This window comes from Astatotilapia calliptera, chromosome 7 (genome assembly GCF_964374335.1).
Source record: "Astatotilapia calliptera chromosome 7, fAstCal68.1, whole genome shotgun sequence".
Lineage (NCBI taxonomy): Eukaryota > Metazoa > Chordata > Actinopteri > Cichliformes > Cichlidae > Astatotilapia > Astatotilapia calliptera.
This window is the reverse complement of record NC_137428.1, coordinates 51,991,907-52,011,685: the sequence shown is the minus strand read 5'-3', so window position 1 is coordinate 52,011,685 and position 19,779 is coordinate 51,991,907. Positions and strand designations below refer to the sequence as shown.

Below are 19,779 nucleotides of genomic sequence, written 5' to 3'. Positions count from 1 at the left end.
CATTAACTATTTGTTATTTACTAGCTAATCTTAAATGACTGTTCAGTAAAGATATGAAGCCCAACAATCATGTTTTACAGTCCTGTGGTCTCAGCCTCAGATACTTATTAAATCACACAAAGCTCGTGTAGAAACAAACAAATGAACAAAATATGTTCTCCTTCATTTCTGTCAACCACAGGTTTCCAGCTATCATGGTTGCTAGGCAACCTGGGCAGCGCGACTGAGGCTAGACCGTCCCATTTCACAAGCCTCACACTTCCGGCCTTAGCGGTCTTTGAGTACGCGGCCCTTGAGGACCGTTGAGGCTGCGTACTTTAAGGCTGCAGACCCTGAATTGGGATACAGCCTCTGTCTCCAAATTTGCAAGATGGCAGCCTCCACAAGCGGGGTATTTTGGCTTCATTTTTGCACAATGGTAGGAGGCGGGGTCGCGTCGTCCATGTTTTCTACAGTCAATGGCTGTGTCCCAATTCAGGGGCTGTGTCCCAATTCAGGGTCTGCACGCATGAACTACGCATTTTAAGTGCGATTACGTCACCGCCACGCGACGACGGCTGTCCCAATTCGAAGTGTACTTCAAATGCATACTCCAAATGCGCCGTCGATTTCCCCAAATATCAAGCGTGGTCCGGTGCACGCTTCCCATATATCCCACAATTGATAGCACGGCGGTGGGTGTGGATAATTTTGCCGCAAAATACGGCAGAAGGGAGCCCCCGAAGAGTGAACTGTCAAAAGTAAGTATTGAATATGATGTCACCTATTTATGTGCGAATGTTTAATAACGAAGAACATTAAAACATTGCTGTTGGCCACATATCAGCAAAGTTATGTGACATTAGTGATGTTTGTAACTTGTTTAACTTGGGTTTAAAGCCTCTACACACACACACACACACACACACACACACACACACACACACACATATATATATATATATATATAGATAGATAGATAGATAGATAGATAGATAGATAGATATCATATCATATCATAATAATCTGACAATACTATGATATTGGCCATATTATATTTACATTACCACAGTGAGATGGCTTTAGTGAACATGAACAACAAGAGCTAATTGTTATTTACTAACTACTCTTGAAATGACTGTTCAGTACAGAAATGAAGCCCAACTATCATGTTTTCCAGTCCTGTGGTCTCAGCCTCAGATACTCAACTAATCAAAGTGATGTCATGACAAAAATGAATGACCAACAAAACATTTTTTCTCCTTCATTTCTGTCACACAAAGCTGTATGAGACGTTTCTCGCGGTTAGTATCATGGTTCCTAGGCAACCTGAACAGCGCTACGAAGGCTAGACCGTCCCATTTCACAAGCCTCTCACTTCCGCACTACGTAGTACGCGTAGTGCGCGTACTTCAAGCGTGCAGACCCTGAATTGGGACACAGCCATACGCGTTTGAAGTACACTTCGAATTGGGACAGCCGTCGTCGCGTGGCGGTGACGCAATCGCACTCAAAATGCGTACTTCAAGCGTGCGGTCTCTTAATTGGGACACAGCCGATATTTACTGATTTCGAAATCCAATACTTGTTTCTTTCAGACTCGTGAACCATGAACAGATGCCTCTAAGATTTGTAATGAGTAGTTATTTAGTTACTGCTTACTCTGCCTAACTCCTTGGTTCAGAAACACCTGCTGTCAAAAGGGAAATTGCATAGTGCCCTCTGGCGGTCAAAGTATCAAAAATCGACTCTCATAACATGGTTGAAGGGTATGGAAGCCACTAAAAAAAAGGATCCATAACTCAAAATTTCGAGTTATTTTCTCAAAATTCCGAGTTATTTTCTCGAAATTTCGAGCACACCATCCGCTCCGAGCTCCCTGACCTGCACTCAATCTACAGCAGGCGGTGCTGGACCAAGGCCAGGAAGATCGTGAAGGACCTCAGCCATCCCAACAACGGACTGTTCTGTCTGTTGAGGTCTGGAAAGCGATTCCGCTCCCTGAAGACCAACACAGAGAGACTGAAGAGGAGCTTCTTCCCGCAGGCGATACGGTCTCTCAATCACACCACCACACAGTACTGACCCACACATATAGTTCTTACACAAGGGGACATTCTGGACATTGTTTTCACTTCATCACTTAAATCACTTTAAGCATATTTGCACTGCACAAGACATAATGTGGATTGCACAACACTGGACATTATATTCTTCATTTCCAGTTAATACTTGTACAGCTGCTGTTATTGTGTATATATATATTTATATTTCTTCATACATTCTTATATAGTTCTACTGTGTATTGTGTATTTTGTTGTAGTTATTTTATTTTTTTTAACTTTAATTCTTTCCCAGTTAAATTTACCTTTCATTCTAATTTGTGTTGTACAGTTATTTCATTTTTAACTTTAATTTTTATATTTTATTTTATTCCTTCCTAGTTAAATTTACCCTTTTTAATTTTCATATTTATTTCCTATCTTATTCATAGCCTTTTCTTTTTTTCTTTAGGTCACGAGCAGTTGTCTAAGCATTTCACTGCATATCGTACTGTGTATGACTGTGTACGTGACAAATAAAATTTGAATTTGATTTAATTTGAATTTGAAATTCTTGGTCCCAGCTTTTACCACAAGAGGGCAGCGGTGGTGTTTTTTGTACACAAGACGTCCCACAGGCTGCACAACAGAGTGCAAATGAGGCCAAGGGAAGTATCACATCAGATAATCTCAGAGTATGTGTTGTTATAAGTGGACACTACTAAACTTTGTTTAGTGACAACAAAATGCCATGCGAAATTATGCCAACTACGTGAGAACCAAAGGAAAAAAACAGATTACATGAGCCCAAACAACTTTTTCCTTTTCTTTCTGTCATGAGAAGCTAAAATACATGTGCATCTTAGCAAATACCAGCATAGTCAAGCCTGGTGTGGTTGTTGGATGGAAATACATTGTGTTCGTGACTCCAAAAACACACATCAACAATGATTAATAATAATATTTGTATGAGATTGTTTTCTTCATTCTAGCAAGTGAAGTTGTTCATAAAGATTATTAAACACCATTAATTGCAGTTTTAGTCCCTACCTGTCCATCAGTCTTTGTTTAGTGTTACCAACAGTAAAATTCACTCAACTTTTTGCATATATTTAAAACAGACTGAAATGGCTTTTTAAAACATTTAAGAATAATCACACAATTCCCGTGGAAAAGTGGGTAAATGTGTAAAACACCATGTCCCATGCATTATATGTTGTTGTGACGATTATTACGACTCCAGAAACAATGCACACTTTAAAATGTTGTCAGGGTTCCTGGGTCGGTGACCCAGTGTTTTCAGTTCACACTCACTGTTTATCTACTGCCTGTTCCACTTCCTGTTTTATTGTGTTAGCCTTGGTCTGTGTGTATTATGTTCAATCCTCTTCCCATTATCATTAGTTCATTATGTTCAGCTGTGTACTCACCGGTCCCTCATTATCATCATTATCACCAGTCTGTGTATTTAAGCCCTCTGTTCTACCCATTCAGTGTCGGGTCATTGATGATGTTGTTTCTGTCGTGTGTTCCGTCCAGTCAGTCAGTTAGCCAGCCAGTCTACCAGTCCGCTAAGTCCAGCCAGCCAGCCATCCATCCTATCATCTGTTGTCTACATATTCAATAAACCTCGTTCTGCACCACGAGTCCTGCATGTGGGTCATCCCTTCCTCGCCTCCGCACACGAGCCCTGACAAATGTAACTTCCTCCTTTTTTTGTGACCAAAACTGAGCAAAACCACACCTATCTAAATTGACAATAATGTAATACTTAACAAATCTGACAGATTGTTTATGTTTAAACTTGATTTTTTTCAGCAGACTAGGCTCCCTCCAGGCAGCATATGCATTCAATTTATAAAACTAAGGAATGCACCATTTTCTTTCTTTCTTTCTTTCTTTCTTTCTTTCTTTCTTTCTTTCTTTCTTTCTTTCTTTCTTTCTTTCTTTCTTTCTTTCTTTCTTTCTTTCTTTCTTTCTTTCTTTCTTTCTTTCTTTCTTTCTCTCTTTCTTTCTTTCTTTCTTTCTTTCTTTCTTTCTTTGGCTCATCACAGTGTATGACAACCTGTTAGCCAAGAAATAATTCTGTAAATAACTCCCATTAAAGCACATCATTTGTTTTTGTTTTTTTGTCGTACATATACATTTGTTGCCTTCTGGCTTTGTGTTTTTAGTCTAAATGCTAGCTAAAGCACACTGGCCAAAGGCCACAGCTTCTATCTATATATATATATATATATATATATATATATATATATATATATATATATATATATATATATATATATATATATATATATATATATATATAAGTGCTATTAGTGGTACTACATAAAATATGTGGAGGTGAACTGCAGATCTGTCTGGTAGAAGGGGTGACAGTGGCAATAAGACACAAAGGGCATTGAGGGTGGGGGGAGGGAGGTGTCACCTCCCGTGCACATGATCGCTGGCTACGCCCGTGAGACTCGGCATATCATAAAAGATGTGAGAGGGAATGATGAGGGGAGCACAAAGACAGAAGGGAAGCGAAAGGACAGGGAAGGAGGAGATCTGCCTAAACTCCGCCTCCGGTCTCGGATCCTCTCGCATTCCTTCTTCACAGCCCCTCACGCTGGAGATAGAGAAAGAAAGGGAAGGAGAAACAAGAAGGCCACGAAGAAAAAGAGGGGGAGCAGTGAAACGACCATGGCAATATCCAAAACGTCTCAGCTTGAGATAGAGTCCGATCCCAGCGCACTTTCACCACCGTCGACCCCGGCTCGGAGCATGCAGTCGCACAATAGACAGAGTCCTGATGAATGAGGAGCTTTACCTGGGCCGTGGACAAAATGAGGGTCATCTTCATCCAAAACGCCGGTTTCGTCGCAGCTTTCTCGCCTTTCTCGTGATGTTGGCAGTGTTTGGGACGACAGATGATGTGAACGAGCCAGAGCTAACCACAGCCAGATCATGCGAGTAAATTGAGGAGTAAGGGGATCGTAGCAATTTATTTAGGCTGTCTTATTTTATTTTATTTTATTTTATTTTAATGGGATAGAGAGCTTGCACATATTTATAGCCAGTATAGCATCTCTGAATCGAAAGTGTGCTGAGCTTCCGGCATGCAGCCTGCTGTCGAAATCTGAATAATACACTATATTTTTTAACTATATTGGCACTAGAATGTATTTTTAACCAATGATAGAGTATGTACCAGGTTATTAAGGTCCGATCCTTTTAGACTTCCGCGCTCATGTAGTAATCCTTTAGTATATAGCAATTATTAATATGAATAGGTAGAAGGAGAGATCTCTGGCCACTATGATCAAAGCCTATTGATCAACTGAGACAATCTGGAAATGTCAGTTTCCACGTGTGATAACATGACTGGCGTCGTTCCTTGTAATTTATTTATTTATTATTACTATTATTAGGCCTATAAGTATTATATTATCGATTTATTTTTTAGGTAGGTAGTGATATATTTAACAGTGGGAAGGCTGTTTTAAACCCTTCCTTATAGTGAGATGGAAACCGCTTATTTATCGTCGCACCGGGGGGGCACCCGTCCCGAGGCCCAGAAGGGCCAAAGCTCGGCGGGTGAGCCCTCCGCTGCACCACCACCTTCAACTCCACCTGCCGGCAGCTCACCTGAGGAGACCCCGACGAGTGGTGATGGACGGAGAAACTCGGGCGTGAAGAAACACCATCACAAGCACAACCTGAAGCATCGCTACGAGCTGCTGGAGACGCTGGGAAGAGGCACCTATGGCAAAGTCAAGAAGGCCATTGAGCGGCACTCTGGCAGAGAGGTGAGCCATTTACACAAGCAGCTGCAAACATCTGTCACGATGCTTTTAGTAAACCCAGACGCTTGTAATTCACAATACTTCTGTAACGCCCTTTAGCAGCCACTACAAACAGCACTGGTCCCAAATTAAGTGGTTTGTTGCTCCCAGACGCGTGTGCACGGCCTACCCCCGCTGGGAATTCCCCCACCATGCTCCAAAAAGGCCAGTGGGGCCAGGGAGTTACGCTGCACACATGCAGGGCCTCACGACCGGATGCTGGAGTGCAATTCCGGCTACTGACAGACTTATGGGGACTTGTCTGACCCTCACAAGCTTCACAAAAGTTCCCCAGAAGTGTCCTGCGTCCACGCTCATTCATAATTTGTAAAGTTTTTAAGACATGCATTGCAAAGTTCAGATCAACCCCAAATTCACTCTTATGCGAATGACCAGCATTTGACATAGTCTCAGTCTTTAAAGTAGTAGGTTACTTGTACTGTTTCATCACTCTGCACAGTGCCGTACAGTTTTTCCCTTCCCGTTTTGTTTCTATTTTTAAAGTGCCAAGTTTTTTTTTCCCTGCATGGCTCAGTCTGGCACTTTGCGTTTCTTTTATTTGAAAGTGATGAACTGTATATTTGTGGCAGTAAACCCACCATCCGCTGTGATGTCCTTGCAGACCGGCAGATCTCTACCAACTATTTCCACATGTGGCAAAATATGACCCCAGTGCCCATTCTGGCAGGGCATGAGGAAATTTCCACTGAAACTTAGTACAGGCCAACAATGTCCCCCAGCGGATTCATAGCTCCTGGCAAATGCATGTTTAATAGGGGAAGGGGGGCAGCAAACCCCCTGGTACGACATTCCTGTTTGACCTGTCCCACTTGCCAGCTTCTCCTTTCTTCCGTTTGTTTTTCGGCATTATTGCCATGGTAGCAAGTGTAATATGAATTAATGTAATTTCACTAGCATCATAAAACTGTGCAATTGTACTAACTGGACAGGTCAAAGTGTATTGCATGATTGTTGGCTTTGGATATCTTGGAAATCTTTTGTTAAATAATTGACAATGTTTGTCAAATAGTTGGCAAGTTTATTATATTTTTGTTACTAAGCCATAAAGCACTACTTGCCAGTCACTAAATATATAAATAAACCCAACATACTTATGTGTAAGTCAAAAAACTATAGCCCAGTGGCTCCAGTTCTCCTATTATCTACAGCACTGAGCTGAGCTTAGCATTAAAACTTAAAATAGAGAACTATTAATATGGGACCCAAGTCTGTGCACATAGAGTACTCACCATCTCGCAGCTTATGCATATGGCACTACGCTGCTAGAGTTTACTTGACCTCTGATCCAGAGGGAGTCCCTTGTGTCCATTTGGCATGTAAACCAGTGTGGTGAGAATGTTATTTAATCATCTCAGCTGCCCTGAACCTTTTCCTGGCTTGTTCCACAGACCCAGTGAGAAGAACAAAGTGGAGAGATAAACTGATGAAGCTCTCTGTGTGTGCATGCACACACATGGGAATAACGAACGACAGATTAGATGCAAGCATATTCAGCATGTCAGTGAAAGTAGAGCTGGTTTCACCTGGAAGCCCGTTTGTTGTACAATTTGCACGCTCAGTAAAAAACACAAACACCTAACATTAAGTGAAGTGCAGCAGATCACAGAGAACTTGGTGTGGCTTTGTGGGATGTGCACAACCCGTGTTTCTGTGCATGTGTGTGAAAGGTAAAAGGAGACCTGTGGCTATGTTTCAAATAGCTGCATTAAGTATTACATGCCATCTAGAGAGGACTATAGTGAAAAGGTTATGGTGACAGTCAGGCCTATAATGGACACTGACACATGAAAGGCCATCCACAGCAGGAAATTAGATTTAGAAGGTAATGTTAATATCCTGTATGGAGGATCCATCACAGGGGAGTTAGCACAGAGATACAGGGAAGCTCACCACCATAACAAGAGAGAAACCGGCTCAGTTAAAAGGGGTAAAGAGTCATATTAATATGTGCTTAAAGCACCAGATTACATCATTCCCCAACAATGGACTCAATAGGGAGGTACGCAAGAGGGAAAAACATTGGCATTCCTCTGTTATTTTCTATGTTGTACAGCTGATGAGGCATTATGATTCCTGGCTCTGTTTGAGAATACACTTCTCTGGAAAAGTGACGGGCCTCTTTCTCCCACTCACTCTCCCTCTCTCTGCCTCCTCCTAAGTCTGACTCAGACACACAGTCAATACGACAGATGATCATGATCTTTAGACAATGCAGGGACGAGTGAGTTTGTGATGAATACTTCATCTATTTTAATGGCCTGAGAAAGCCCAGAACGATGTCAGGCTCCGCTGAAGCGAAACATGGACTTTCACTTCAAACGAGCTCTTTTGAGAACAAAGTCTGGACGACGGGAGGGGCAGACGAGGCCGCCCCATACCTGGCAGGGACCGACGTGGGCAGCAGTGCAGCGCCCGTTTACTGTGAGTGACAGTAATAGGGGGGTCCACTTAAGAACAAGCGTAGCTGCGTCAGCCAGCTCCGCCAGCTGGCAAGTAGCTGATCTGCGGTCCTGTGTAATGATCCGCATCAAGGTCAGGGCAAAGCAACATGAGGAGATACACAAAAGATATCTGGCTTTCTAGCCCAATATTGGGGAACTGTCTCATTCACTGATTTATCATGCAGTGTAGAATTAACTTCTCTACACATTTTACTTGTCTTTGTGTGTAACTTTTGTAGGCAATTTCTTAGTTCATTCCCTAATTTAAAAAAAATCAGGTATTTTTTGCATGCATGCATCCATCCATCCCACAACAACTGAAAAAGGCAAGCTGCATTCAGCTTTGCAAAGTCAAGTGTCAGTCACGTTTTGGGGATCAGTGATAAAATCCTGATGATTTTGATGAGGTAAAGGAAAACATCAGTGTTAAGACACAAACAACTTTTCCCAATTATGAACACAGCATGTGAACCCCCTGGACCCTGGCTTGTTTATTATGGTATCATTTCTTTAAATTCTATGTAATCAAGGCATGCTCTGGAAGGCAGCTATTCCGGTTTGGGGTTATTTTTATTGATGTACACGGTAATTAGCTTGGCACTCGCTACTGCCTGTGGTTTTTCGCTGAATGGAATAAAGCTGGGCTCCACAGAATACTGCAGTTTAGTCAGGAGGACAAAAGTTTAAACTAACATAATTCAGAGTGAAAAGATGCTTTACAGACCTGATCAAAGAACAACTCGGGGCTCAATCCAGATTGTTTAGGCTACAAGAATGATGTGCTAGACCGTGGGCTCTCCACTGGTTTATTTGAAGAAGGATGCTAACCTCTCATTTATGGAGTACATAGGTTAGTGGTTTGAATGCATCCTGTTGCGGCTGACTCTTAACTGAATTGGCTTTGCCATGACACTGAAGAATCATCAAATCAAGTGTCATTGTTGACTGTTAAGCTCCTTTTAACAGGCCCATTTGGCACGGCAAGGAGTGAATCACTTCCTCATCCCCTGCCCGTTCTCCTGATACCTCCATAAAACTCTCAGCAGGCCATCTTTTCAGGCTTTTTCGAATACGGGCCATTAGCTGTGTTTAATCAGAATAACTAAACATACAAGGCGGGGGTAGTGGTTAGGGTCTTCTCGGGGACTTTTGACAAGGGAGGAAATTTGCTTTGTAAGTTAATACTGACCGATTGATGGAGGATCACTCTAACCTTCAGCTCTCTCTTTCCTCTTCTTAAAATCGGTGAACACTTAACACCTTTCTCACTGCTTTTTAGGGATACATGGTGCAGACTTTATAGGCTTTTCTACCCCGCGCCTGCTGTATGTGGTTGGGATTTCGAAAGAAATTTCTCCACAGTTGTTGGAGTGGCAGTTAGTGCAGACATCCATGCACCAATTTGGATGAACGGCAGTACTTTAGAGGCTATTTGCCTAACCATTACCTTATTGCCAAATTCTTGCAAACCTAATGGCATTTCCATCAGCCTAAGCTGCACTGTGTGTTGTGCTAATGCACAGATGTTAGCTTGCTAACACAGCAAAGCAGAATAGTGACCATGACTGCTTAAATTAAACCTTATAATTATATCAGCATAGTTTTATTAGCATGAAGACTTTAGCATTTCACACAAAGCGCTACTATGTGCTAGTATGGCTGCAGAGTCCCAGACTGGCTCCGAAAACGCTCCCTGTTTCCAAGATAGCGCGCCGTATTGAGTGAACTATTGAGTGACCATTATATACTGATGAGGGAATGACTGAGTCAGGGGAGTGATTTTGGACACAGGCGATTAGTTAACAACAGCTGCTCCCAGAGAAGTCTTTACTATGGAAACTGCCATGTTGCACTGTGTGAATCTGTCCTCTGATGCATCTGTAATCATGATGATTGAATATCAAAACAGGCCACAATGTTGGTACTTGTGTTTCAGTTTGCAATAGTTTGACCTCAGCAAGGCTTCGTAAGGTCAAAGGTTATTAAAAGTCTCTGTAGGTGGACAGGGGAGGTTTGTTTTTCTTTGATAATGAAATCAAGCATTGTGTGCAGACTGACATCTCATGACGTGCACCATGTACTGTGGATGAAGTGTACAATTTAAAGTTCACTGATAACAAATCGCATGTGACAGATAAATCTGTTGCAGCTTAATCTCATTTCAGTGACTTTCTGCAGTCACGTCTCTTCCCAGATTAAATCAGCCTATTTTTCAAATCAATTTTCTTGGAAAAAAAGACAAATCTGCTTTTACTTTAAACTGTTAAATGTGACACATTCAAGATACTGTATATCTAGGCGGGGGATTTTTGTTTGCTTGTTTGTTTGTTTGTTTTTTGCTTTTTTTCCTTTGCTGCTGAAGTCACATGAGTGAAAAGTGTTTGTCCTCTCTTTCCAGGTGGCTATCAAGTCCATTCGGAAGGAGAAGATTAAGGATGAGCAGGACATGGTACACATTCGCCGAGAGATTGAGATCATGTCGTCCCTCCGCCACCCCCACATCATCTCTATATATGAAGGTGAGGGTCTTTGAATGTCTACCTGTGACAAATCATGGACACTTATTTAATTTGAACATGCAAACAAAATCACACATGTCCAGAATTCTTCCCTCCATCAGCTCATTTAGCACTCGTGGCCGAGCTGTAGGACTGTCATGTTATGACATGCAGATGTCATAATAAGTCCTGGACTACAGCTCTGGGATGTTATTAATCTTCTTCCCGTCTGGCTGCCTGGTCTAGTAAAAGTCTGGATGACTTTGACAATTTACATCTGGATTCTTCTCTTTGTGTGTGTGTGTGTGTGTGTGTGTGTGTGTGTGTATTGCATTCACATTTGTGAAAGTTTGTGTTTATAAGAGGGGTGATATTCTAAGGGATTGCCTCTCCCACATCTAAGAGGTCACATCCCCTTGTCTTCTCTGGTCTTGATCTCAGGGCCAGACATCTGCTGATACTTAGAGACAACAGCAGCTGGGAACCAGACTATACTCGTGCATGTGTGTGTGTCTGCACATATGTGTCTGTATAAATCCCAGTATATTTATCTCAGTGTATGAACCTTTGTGTGTGTAGCTCAGGAGACTCTGGATTGGCCTCAGTCACCCGGGCTTGCTCCCCGTCTGACTCCAATCCAGTGCTATGCAGCAGGAGGAAAGACCATAAGCCTTCCCTTGGAGCAATATCAACATATGTCTACCCCAGGAAGCAGTTCACTAAATATCAAAGACTTCAAGTCAGACATTGACAACATATTTATTGTTTTGGGCCTCCTTTTTTTGATGAGTCCTCATGAATGACCTTTACATCACCGGAAGAAAACATTAGATTAGAATTGATGGCGACTCTAAAGGTTGAACAGTTCCCATTGATTTTTTTCAACATAGTGCTTGCAATTAATCATCTGATAATATGTAGTATGGGTCTGTTTTCCGTCTCCTACATTCACAACGCACTGCAGTGTGTTTTTTTGTTTGTTTGTTTTTTTGTCATGTGATTTGTGACTCGTGACTATTGTGTCAACATAGCAACAGTTTCAATGCCATTTTCAGGTTAGCTGCCCTGGCATAGCGGCTGCAGGCTGTGTGGTACTTCCCTAACTGGCTTAGCCACTGTCCTTTGTTCAGTTTCAAAGTCCTTAGGTCATTATCAGCAATGTGTATATGTAACAAACATAACTATTTGTCATGGGAACGTGCCAGTAGTCGGTCAGAGGGCTGAATTACCGATGAATTTTATGTGTTTTGCAAGAGAATGATTAAAGAACAGCCAGCTTTATAAACTCAGGCGAGCCTGCATGGTGTTTCTATGTGTGCTGCCTTCCTTTAAAAGCAGTCAATTCTACCAACAAACCTAACCAGACTCATTGCTCTCGCTCTTTGGTGTTTCTCCTCAAACCCAGCGTTTACTGTTGTGGCCTGGCCTCCGCCCAGCCTTGCTTTAGAGATGTATAGGAGGCCTAAAGATTTGTGTATCCGGCAACACCCTCTTCAACAGCCCCTGCTAACTGCCTTGTGTGAAGCAAAGCTGAACCAGATGTGTGCGTGAAGATTGATTTTTACCACTCCCTCACATTCTGCATCCATCAGCATGCTGTGTGGGGACATTTAAAGTATTTTTTTTTTTTTTTTTTTTGCTCTTTGCTCCTCAGGCGAAGCTATGCAGTGCCCTCCTTTTAAGAGAAATAGTCAACCCTACAAAATGCTCAAGCAGCATGAACTGATTCAGCCAGGGGGGAAAAAAACCCAAACCCTTCAGCGTGAGGGGAATCTTTAGAAATTTACCTTCTTACAACAAAATAAAAAATGATCACTCTTCTTGTGTCCCCACAGAAAATACAAAGCTAAAGCTAAGATCTTGCCAATTCTGTTACCTTGGCAGGAGTTCACTTTCTCAGTGCTGCTTCCAGATTTTGTGCTAAGCTAAGCTAAGTCGCTGACTATATTTGCAATGGTGTTAAATTTGTCAGCTAAATCTAGGCAAAAATCAGCCTATATCTCCAAATATCTTAAGTAAACATGATAAACAAAGGGAAAAATACCCTACAGATTAATTAAAATGTGCTTGTTTATGGCCTACTTTAGAATTATCCCTCCACTCCTATGTGTGACTCTTTGGCCCTTGTGCAAGTTTTCAACAACAGTCTATCATCAGTGCAGACACTAGGACAATAGGCGCTAATTAGTCAGATGTGAGGGCATGACCTGTGAACAAAGCCCAGTGAGTGACAGCGAGGCTTTAGTGGTGGCTGGCGTGCCCAGTGGGCTGTAACAAACCCGAGTTATGTAAGCCAGGTAATTACCTCACCGCAAGTGCTCAAAGGTAAATGGGAGTGCAAGCTGAGAATTGGCTCCCCCAGCCTAACCCCATCAAGGTTCGCCGTGAATGTCACCCCAGGTCACTCCTCTGTCCACCAATCAGAGAGCTGAGTCTGCTTTTGCCCTCCCAAGTGCTTGGCTTACATCCCGTCTGTTATTTCCCGAGCTGCCAGACAGTCACAATCAGGGAGCATTACCATCACTCAGCAACTGTGTGTTTTTGTAGAGGATTATATCTTTAAAAGAACCCCAGGAGAGGAGGGGTGGGGTGCTGAGGAAAGTAGTGTGACAGACTGTGAAGGTGCTCACTCAAGAGTACAGAAAGCGGAGGCCCCCACCTCAGTGACCCTGCTGTGTGGGAAAATCAACACGGACAATATGTAGCAACATGGCTGACTGTGTTTTTCTAGCCTTTTTTCCCCTCTCTCTTCTTCTCCTCTCTCTCCCTAACCGCTGTCATACTCTTCATGCCAAGAAGCATGTTGCCAAACTGAAATTATATAGCGGATGGCTAAAAACTGACACACAATGATATGTCTGGTGAGCTGTATTTCAATGGCGATAAAAATGAAACAGCATTCCTCTAAAAATCAGCACACGTGTCACCAGGTTTATTCATTTTGCTTCGGTCGTAATAAAAGTTCAAGGTCCAAAAGAGAAAAAGCCTGCTTTGTAAGTGTAGGTACAGAAGATAGAAGAATATAGGTTGGTTGTTAGAAATATCGGACTGTGTTGTGAAAAGTGGCAACATGATGCAAAGCTCAAGCTGTAGCAGAACCTCCACTTGAGCCTGTGAAGGTAACTCTTTCTCCTTTTCTTTTTTTTTTTTGTGGTCTGTTTTCACTGCTCTCCACTTGCTCTGCTCTCTGAGCAAGGCCTGATTGAGTTAACAGCCCCTCCCTGCTGTAGTGTTGTGAAGGAGCCAGGCACATGAGGTGGGGTCTGGGTGATGTAACCCTGGGAGAAATGTAGAGATGTAATGTGTTGCTTTGGAATTTGGATTCCCAATTCCCTCCAAAAAAAACAAAGGGCGGAGTAAACGTTTTTTTTTTCCTGCTTTTTTACTTAATAATGCTCATTAATATTTTTATTAAGAAGGCAAAATGAACCTGGGCAGACTTAAGAAGCTGTCCTCCCATACCTCTATGTTTTTGGAAAGTCGGTAATAATGTGTTGCTATTTTCTTATCATTTCTCAGTGTTTGAGAACAAGGACAAGATCGTGATTGTGATGGAGTATGCCAGCAAGGGCGAGCTGTATGACTACATTAGCGAGCGTCGGCGCCTGAGCGAGCGGGAGACGCGGCGCTTCTTCAGACAGATAGTCTCCGCCGTGCACCACTGTCACAAGGTGAGAAAACTCATCCGTGCCTTCAGCTTGTGCACGCTGTGCTCTGTGTCTCTTACACACATAAAGACTTTAAGTCCTTAATTTATCCTTCACCATTCCCCTCACACATTCAGACGCATAGCTAGTATAATCTGCCAGCCCTGCACGGTGTGCTGTTCTTGGCGCACTGGTTGTAGAGAGTCATCTGTTTCTGAGTGAAGATAGAATGCAGGCCAGTTTAATTCAGGCTTACCCTCCCATTACAGAGCAGGGCAACAAACAGGCCCTGTCTTTAAATCTGTGCTCAAATCTTGCCGCACACACACGGACTGATGTCCTGAGCTACCCCCAGAGTCATTCTCCAGAGATTAAGTTTGGTTCACACCCACATCCACACCTCACTTACTCTGCTTAAAACCCAAAGATCCCATTGGCTCCCCTCTTGTCACACTTTTCCCAGCTGTAGATAGGGATGATGTCATAGTCTTCAGCTAGGGGACTCCCAGACTAATCTCTATAAATGCTCCCCTTTTCTTTTTTTAAAAAAAGAATTTGCTTTCATTATCAGACTCTAAGTCATGGCCGCGGCGCTAAACAGGACGTCCTGGCCTGAATGTCAATTGTCCATTACCTGTATATCTTCCCCAAAACGCCAGCCTTTGCCCCCAGAGGCTAAGTTATCAGATGATAGACGATTGGTTCACAGATTGGTCCCAGACAGCCATGAATGATGAGTCATTACCACCAAGCGCAACCCCTTGCTGGGTGGGGTGGTGTGAGTCACAGGCACAACAAGCAACCAACCACTTCTTCCTTGTGTTCACCAATCAGAGTCATGTGAAAATGAGCACCGTGTTAGACAGTCACCGACAGGAGATGCAATGCTGAGCTGCGCAAACAGGCGGGGGGTGACGGATGAAGTCACTCCTCTGCATCTGAGCTGGGTTCTGTCTGTCTGCGTACCACATGTTAATTCCTGGATTTTTTTTCCCCAACCCGTGCATTAACAGCATAGTCGCTGTTTTATCCCATGATGCTCTGAGAACATAATTCATACTGGGAGATAATTACAGGCTCATGTTTATGTCACACATTTGAGCTGATTTAAAAGAAAGTCCCAGCAGATGTCAGCTTGAAGATCTTCGAGGGGACAGGACCAATTAAAGAGTACTAAGCCAACAGGCTGTCTTGATTTCCTCAAGCTATCTTTGTCAAAGTAAATCACACATACATACAAATGCAATGGACTGTTTATTGCTTGGAACCCTCTTTAATGAAAAATGAGCTGATGCATGCATCAATCTTTTTCTTTTTTCTCACTGCAGAATGGAGTAGTGCACAGGGATCTGAAACTGGAAAATGTGCTACTGGATGAAAACTGTAATATTAAGGTAACCTTGCCTCTTGTGATGGTCTGGGATGTGTTGGCAGCCAAAGCCTTGTCTCAAATGATCTTTGCGTGAGGGAAAAGAAATAATATGACCTGAAATTCTAACTTGGCCTTGTGTTCACAGATTGCTGATTTTGGGCTGTCCAACCTCTACCATAAAGACAAGCTACTGCAAACCTTCTGCGGTAGCCCCCTATATGCTTCACCGGAGATCGTCAATGGGAGACCATACCGTGGCCCGGAGGTGAGTCTCAGCGGAAATAGAAATTTAATCATTTATTGCCCTCCCTGAAAATTCATTTTGGGATGAACCGCTAGTGATTACAATCATCATGTAGTCAATATACAAACTGGTGGGTAGACTTTCTTCTCAGGCCCTTTGATGGGATTAGTCCATAGTCCAAGGGAGGTCTCTCTCTTTTGGGTCAGCATCCCTCCCCTGTCCTCCCTTTCCTACAATATTCAGGGGTCTTTGAAGTGAGGAACCAGGGGATCGTTTTTCTCACTCTGTCTTCAGATTAACTGGATTGGAATGAGCTCCCCAGCCTCAAAGCGCAAGCGCTGTCTAAACAAATACTTTTGGTGAAAGAAACAGTGAAAATGTCTCCCCAAAACCACTCATTCTGCAAGTGCAGAGTCACTCCGAAGGGCGTTGTCACTACAATTACATCAGATGGATAAAACAAAGCAACAAGGAGGAGGGGGGGGATGTTGAATTTTTAGATTTCGTAGTTAAACCGTTCAATTTAGTGCGATTCACTGTAATTTACTCGAGAGTGCTAAAAACAAAATTATAGAACCACAGCTGGGATGAGGCCACAAATTACAGCGAGCAAAGACAACAAAAATAGAGCATGACAATAGTGAGTGGCCTGTCGCATACTCAGGAATGGACCGACGATGACACAAAGAGTGAAACATTCACGATGCTGGTCATTGATTACGTCTCAAAACTTTAGCTGCCCTCATTAAAATCACAGCCCACTGTATCTGCCCCCAACTACAGTCTGTACACTTATTCTGTGCCATGCTCTTTGTTTCTCTCTCTCTCTCAGTCACACAAACACACACACACACGTCAACTGCATGTCTTTAGCGACTGTCAGGAGCTCAGCATATCACAGTTGCTATCTCTGCTGGTCTCATTACCCTCTTCCGCTCCCACCACTCTGCACCTCCTCAAAACACCAAGTGTTATGTAACATTTTTGAAAGCCACATTATATTGTGAGAGAGTGTAATGTGTCTGTGCACAAACAAGTCATGGCCCACCAAAATACCTGCCGTTGTCATTATGTCTTTGAGAGGCCTGCTGGAGAAACAACATCATATCATATTGCTTATTGGTGTGTAGAGTAACTCAAAGCCCAGTCTACTCAGCTCATTTCACAGCATCCATTTTTTTAATGCCATGAATCACTAATCACTGTTTCCTCCAGGTGGACAGCTGGGCCCTTGGGGTGCTGCTGTATACCCTGGTCTATGGAACTATGCCGTTTGATGGGGGAGACCACAAGAACCTCATTCGCCAGATTAGCAACGGCGAGTACAAAGAGCCCACTCAGTCCTCAGGTACTGCTGGAACTTTTGGCTCAGCTTGCATTCCTTTTGGTTTGGGTCATGTTAGGAAACACACCTGATTTCAGTGCGCTGTGTAAAACAATAGCATAAACTGTAATTGGCAAATCTAATTCAGCTGTGCTGCAGATAGAAACCACGAGGACTCTTTTTCTCATAAATTCCAGAAGAATATGAAAGCCTTTAAGATGTTTGTTCATACGCTGTTTGGGGAAGCATGGATCAGAGCGCTCTGGATGTTCACATGTAGTGGATGCAAATTGCATTACACATGATAAACAGTGACGCTTTTATCCAGACAGCATAAAGAAGCACATCTTAGCTGAGCAACAAGACATTATACTTCTTATTCATTTGCTGGTAACATGATTTTTGAATAAACTACAATGGAATCAAAATATAACTTTTTGTGCTAAAAAGAGCAACTTTTTGTGGAAAAAAAATACTCTTGAAAAATACTCAGTGATTCATGTTTTTGGTATAGGTGTAACAGTCTTTGAAATGAAAAAGCAATAGCATATGATTTTAGTATTTGTATGTCAAATAATGTGCAGCGTGAAGCACTCAACAGATCTCTGTTTACTCCCAGATGCCCGTGGACTGATCCGCTGGATGCTGATGGTGAATCCTGAGCGTCGAGCTACAGTGGAGGACATTGCCAATCACTGGTGGGTGAACTGGGGCTGGAAGAACAGCGTGTGTGACTGCGAGACCCAACGCGACCACGGAGGCTCGCCCATGCTGGCCCGTTTCATCGACTGGCAGAACCGCACTGAGCCACGTGGTTCTGGAGCCAAAGCTGCGGCCATGCCCCAGCTGCTGCGCCAGAGGCCCAAGAAGTCCAAGAAGGAGAATGTTGAGGCAGGACAGACGCACAGTGGAGGCGAGGACAAGCCAGGTCTAAAGAGACCCAAAGGCATCCTGAAGACCAGGGTTACCGAAGAGCACCAATCTGTAAGTCCTGAAGAGGTGGAGCTGGGTCAGGTAGCGCTGCCTCAGCAAGCTGAAGGTGGAGAGGAGGCGTCCAGCCCAGACCGAGAGGAAGAGGAGCCGACGCTAGGAGGAGTCTCCCCAGCCAAGATCGTGCCGTCTCTGCCCAAAAAAGGCATCTTGAAGAACAACCAACAACGGGAATCAGGGTACTACTCTTCCCCAGAGCGCAGTGAGTCCTCCGAGCTTTTAGGGGGCGCCAGCATGTCTCTGCTAGCCACCTCCCCACCCAAGAGAGCCATGGGGAGAAAGGGTATCTTGAAGCGAAATGGCAAGTACTCCACCTACAGCGGGCCTCCCTCATCAGCGACGGTGGCCGGAGTCCTCGGTGAGCCTCCTCCATCGACCGACTCTGGTTTGTCCCGCAGTCAGAGTCGTCCCTCCAGCATAGTGGGGGAGGACAGCTCCGTCCTGTCCCTGTCACCCAGCTCCCTCAGCGGGGCCGAGTGGCATCCTTCCACACCCCACCTCCGCCCAAACATCAGGGCTTGTGTCTCGGCTGAAAACCTGCTGCAGCTCGCCAACTTTAAAGGCTTCCAGGCAGCCCCGCCAATCCAGGGACACAAATTCAGCCGCGGCCCCAAAACAAAAGGCTCCCCAGGGGACAATGGCAGCTTCTCCTTGTTGGGGGACCTGGAGGACATGACTCAGGTGTACCAGCAAGCCCTGGACATCAGCAGCAACCTCAACTAATAGATGGGTGGAAGACAGAGAAGAAGAGGGATTTTAACACGAGTGTGTGTTTGTGTGTGCGTATGTGTACAGATGTGTATGCGTGACACTAACGACCAGTGCGTTACTGGGATCGGCCTTTCGTAGCTTGTGGCTTTTTCAAATGGGGTTGAAATCTCGATGGAAAAGATGCGTCGCTACACTCGCACACACGCACTCACACACACGCAGGCACACTTCTCTGGCTAGAAAACATTTAGTTAAGGTTTTCTGTGCAGGAGAGAGACAGAGCTGGCATGAGAGAATGCCACCCAGTCAGCTCTCTTGGCCCGCCCATAGACTTTGCTGTGTTCAACATGTTTACATATTCAGCAAGAAGGCAAGTTAGAATCACAAATGCAGCGATCAGAAACTGGTTGGCTCTGCTTAGACATCACCCATTTCCATGTATGAGTTTACAACAGCACCTTAGAACTCAAAACGGAGCATATGCTTTTGTGATCTTTACTTCCTTTAAAAAAAAAGAAAGAAAGAAATGAAACAAACCAGGGTCTTGTTCCAAAAAAAAAAAAATAGCATTGCTGATTATTTATTAATATTTTGTAGCTTTAGTTTTAAGTGCAAAACTGGTGGGCGCTGGCTATTACTGGAAGAGTCCAAAGCTCCTTGTCTCCAACTGTGTTTGTGGA

General features: G+C 43.6%; 1 protein-coding gene across 1 annotated transcript; it reads left to right on the top strand.

The window, feature by feature from the left end:
• Positions 1 to 4,643: 4,643 nt before the first annotated feature.
• nuak1b (NUAK family, SNF1-like kinase, 1b) lies at positions 4,644 to 19,524 on the top strand. The gene is made up of 7 exons (XM_026175364.2): positions 4,644 to 5,815; positions 10,712 to 10,832; positions 14,331 to 14,482; positions 15,787 to 15,852; positions 15,976 to 16,095; positions 17,290 to 17,422; positions 18,018 to 19,524. The coding sequence occupies exons 1-7, from the start codon at positions 5,531 to 5,533 to the stop codon at positions 19,109 to 19,111; spliced, it is 1,971 nt and encodes a 656-aa protein (XP_026031149.1). The 5' UTR covers positions 4,644 to 5,530; the 3' UTR covers positions 19,112 to 19,524.
• Positions 19,525 to 19,779: the final 255 nt, after the last annotated feature.

Bases quoted from the DNA above. Each gene is read 5' to 3' on its own strand.
- nuak1b (XM_026175364.2), top strand. From the start codon at position 5,531: ATGGAAACCGCTTATTTATCGTCGCACCGGGGGGGCACCCGTCCCGAG. The intron at 5,816-10,711 runs GTGAGCCATTTA...CTCTCTTTCCAG, and splicing joins AGCGGCACTCTGGCAGAGAG to GTGGCTATCAAGTCCATTCG. The intron at 10,833-14,330 runs GTGAGGGTCTTT...ATCATTTCTCAG, and splicing joins CATCATCTCTATATATGAAG to TGTTTGAGAACAAGGACAAG.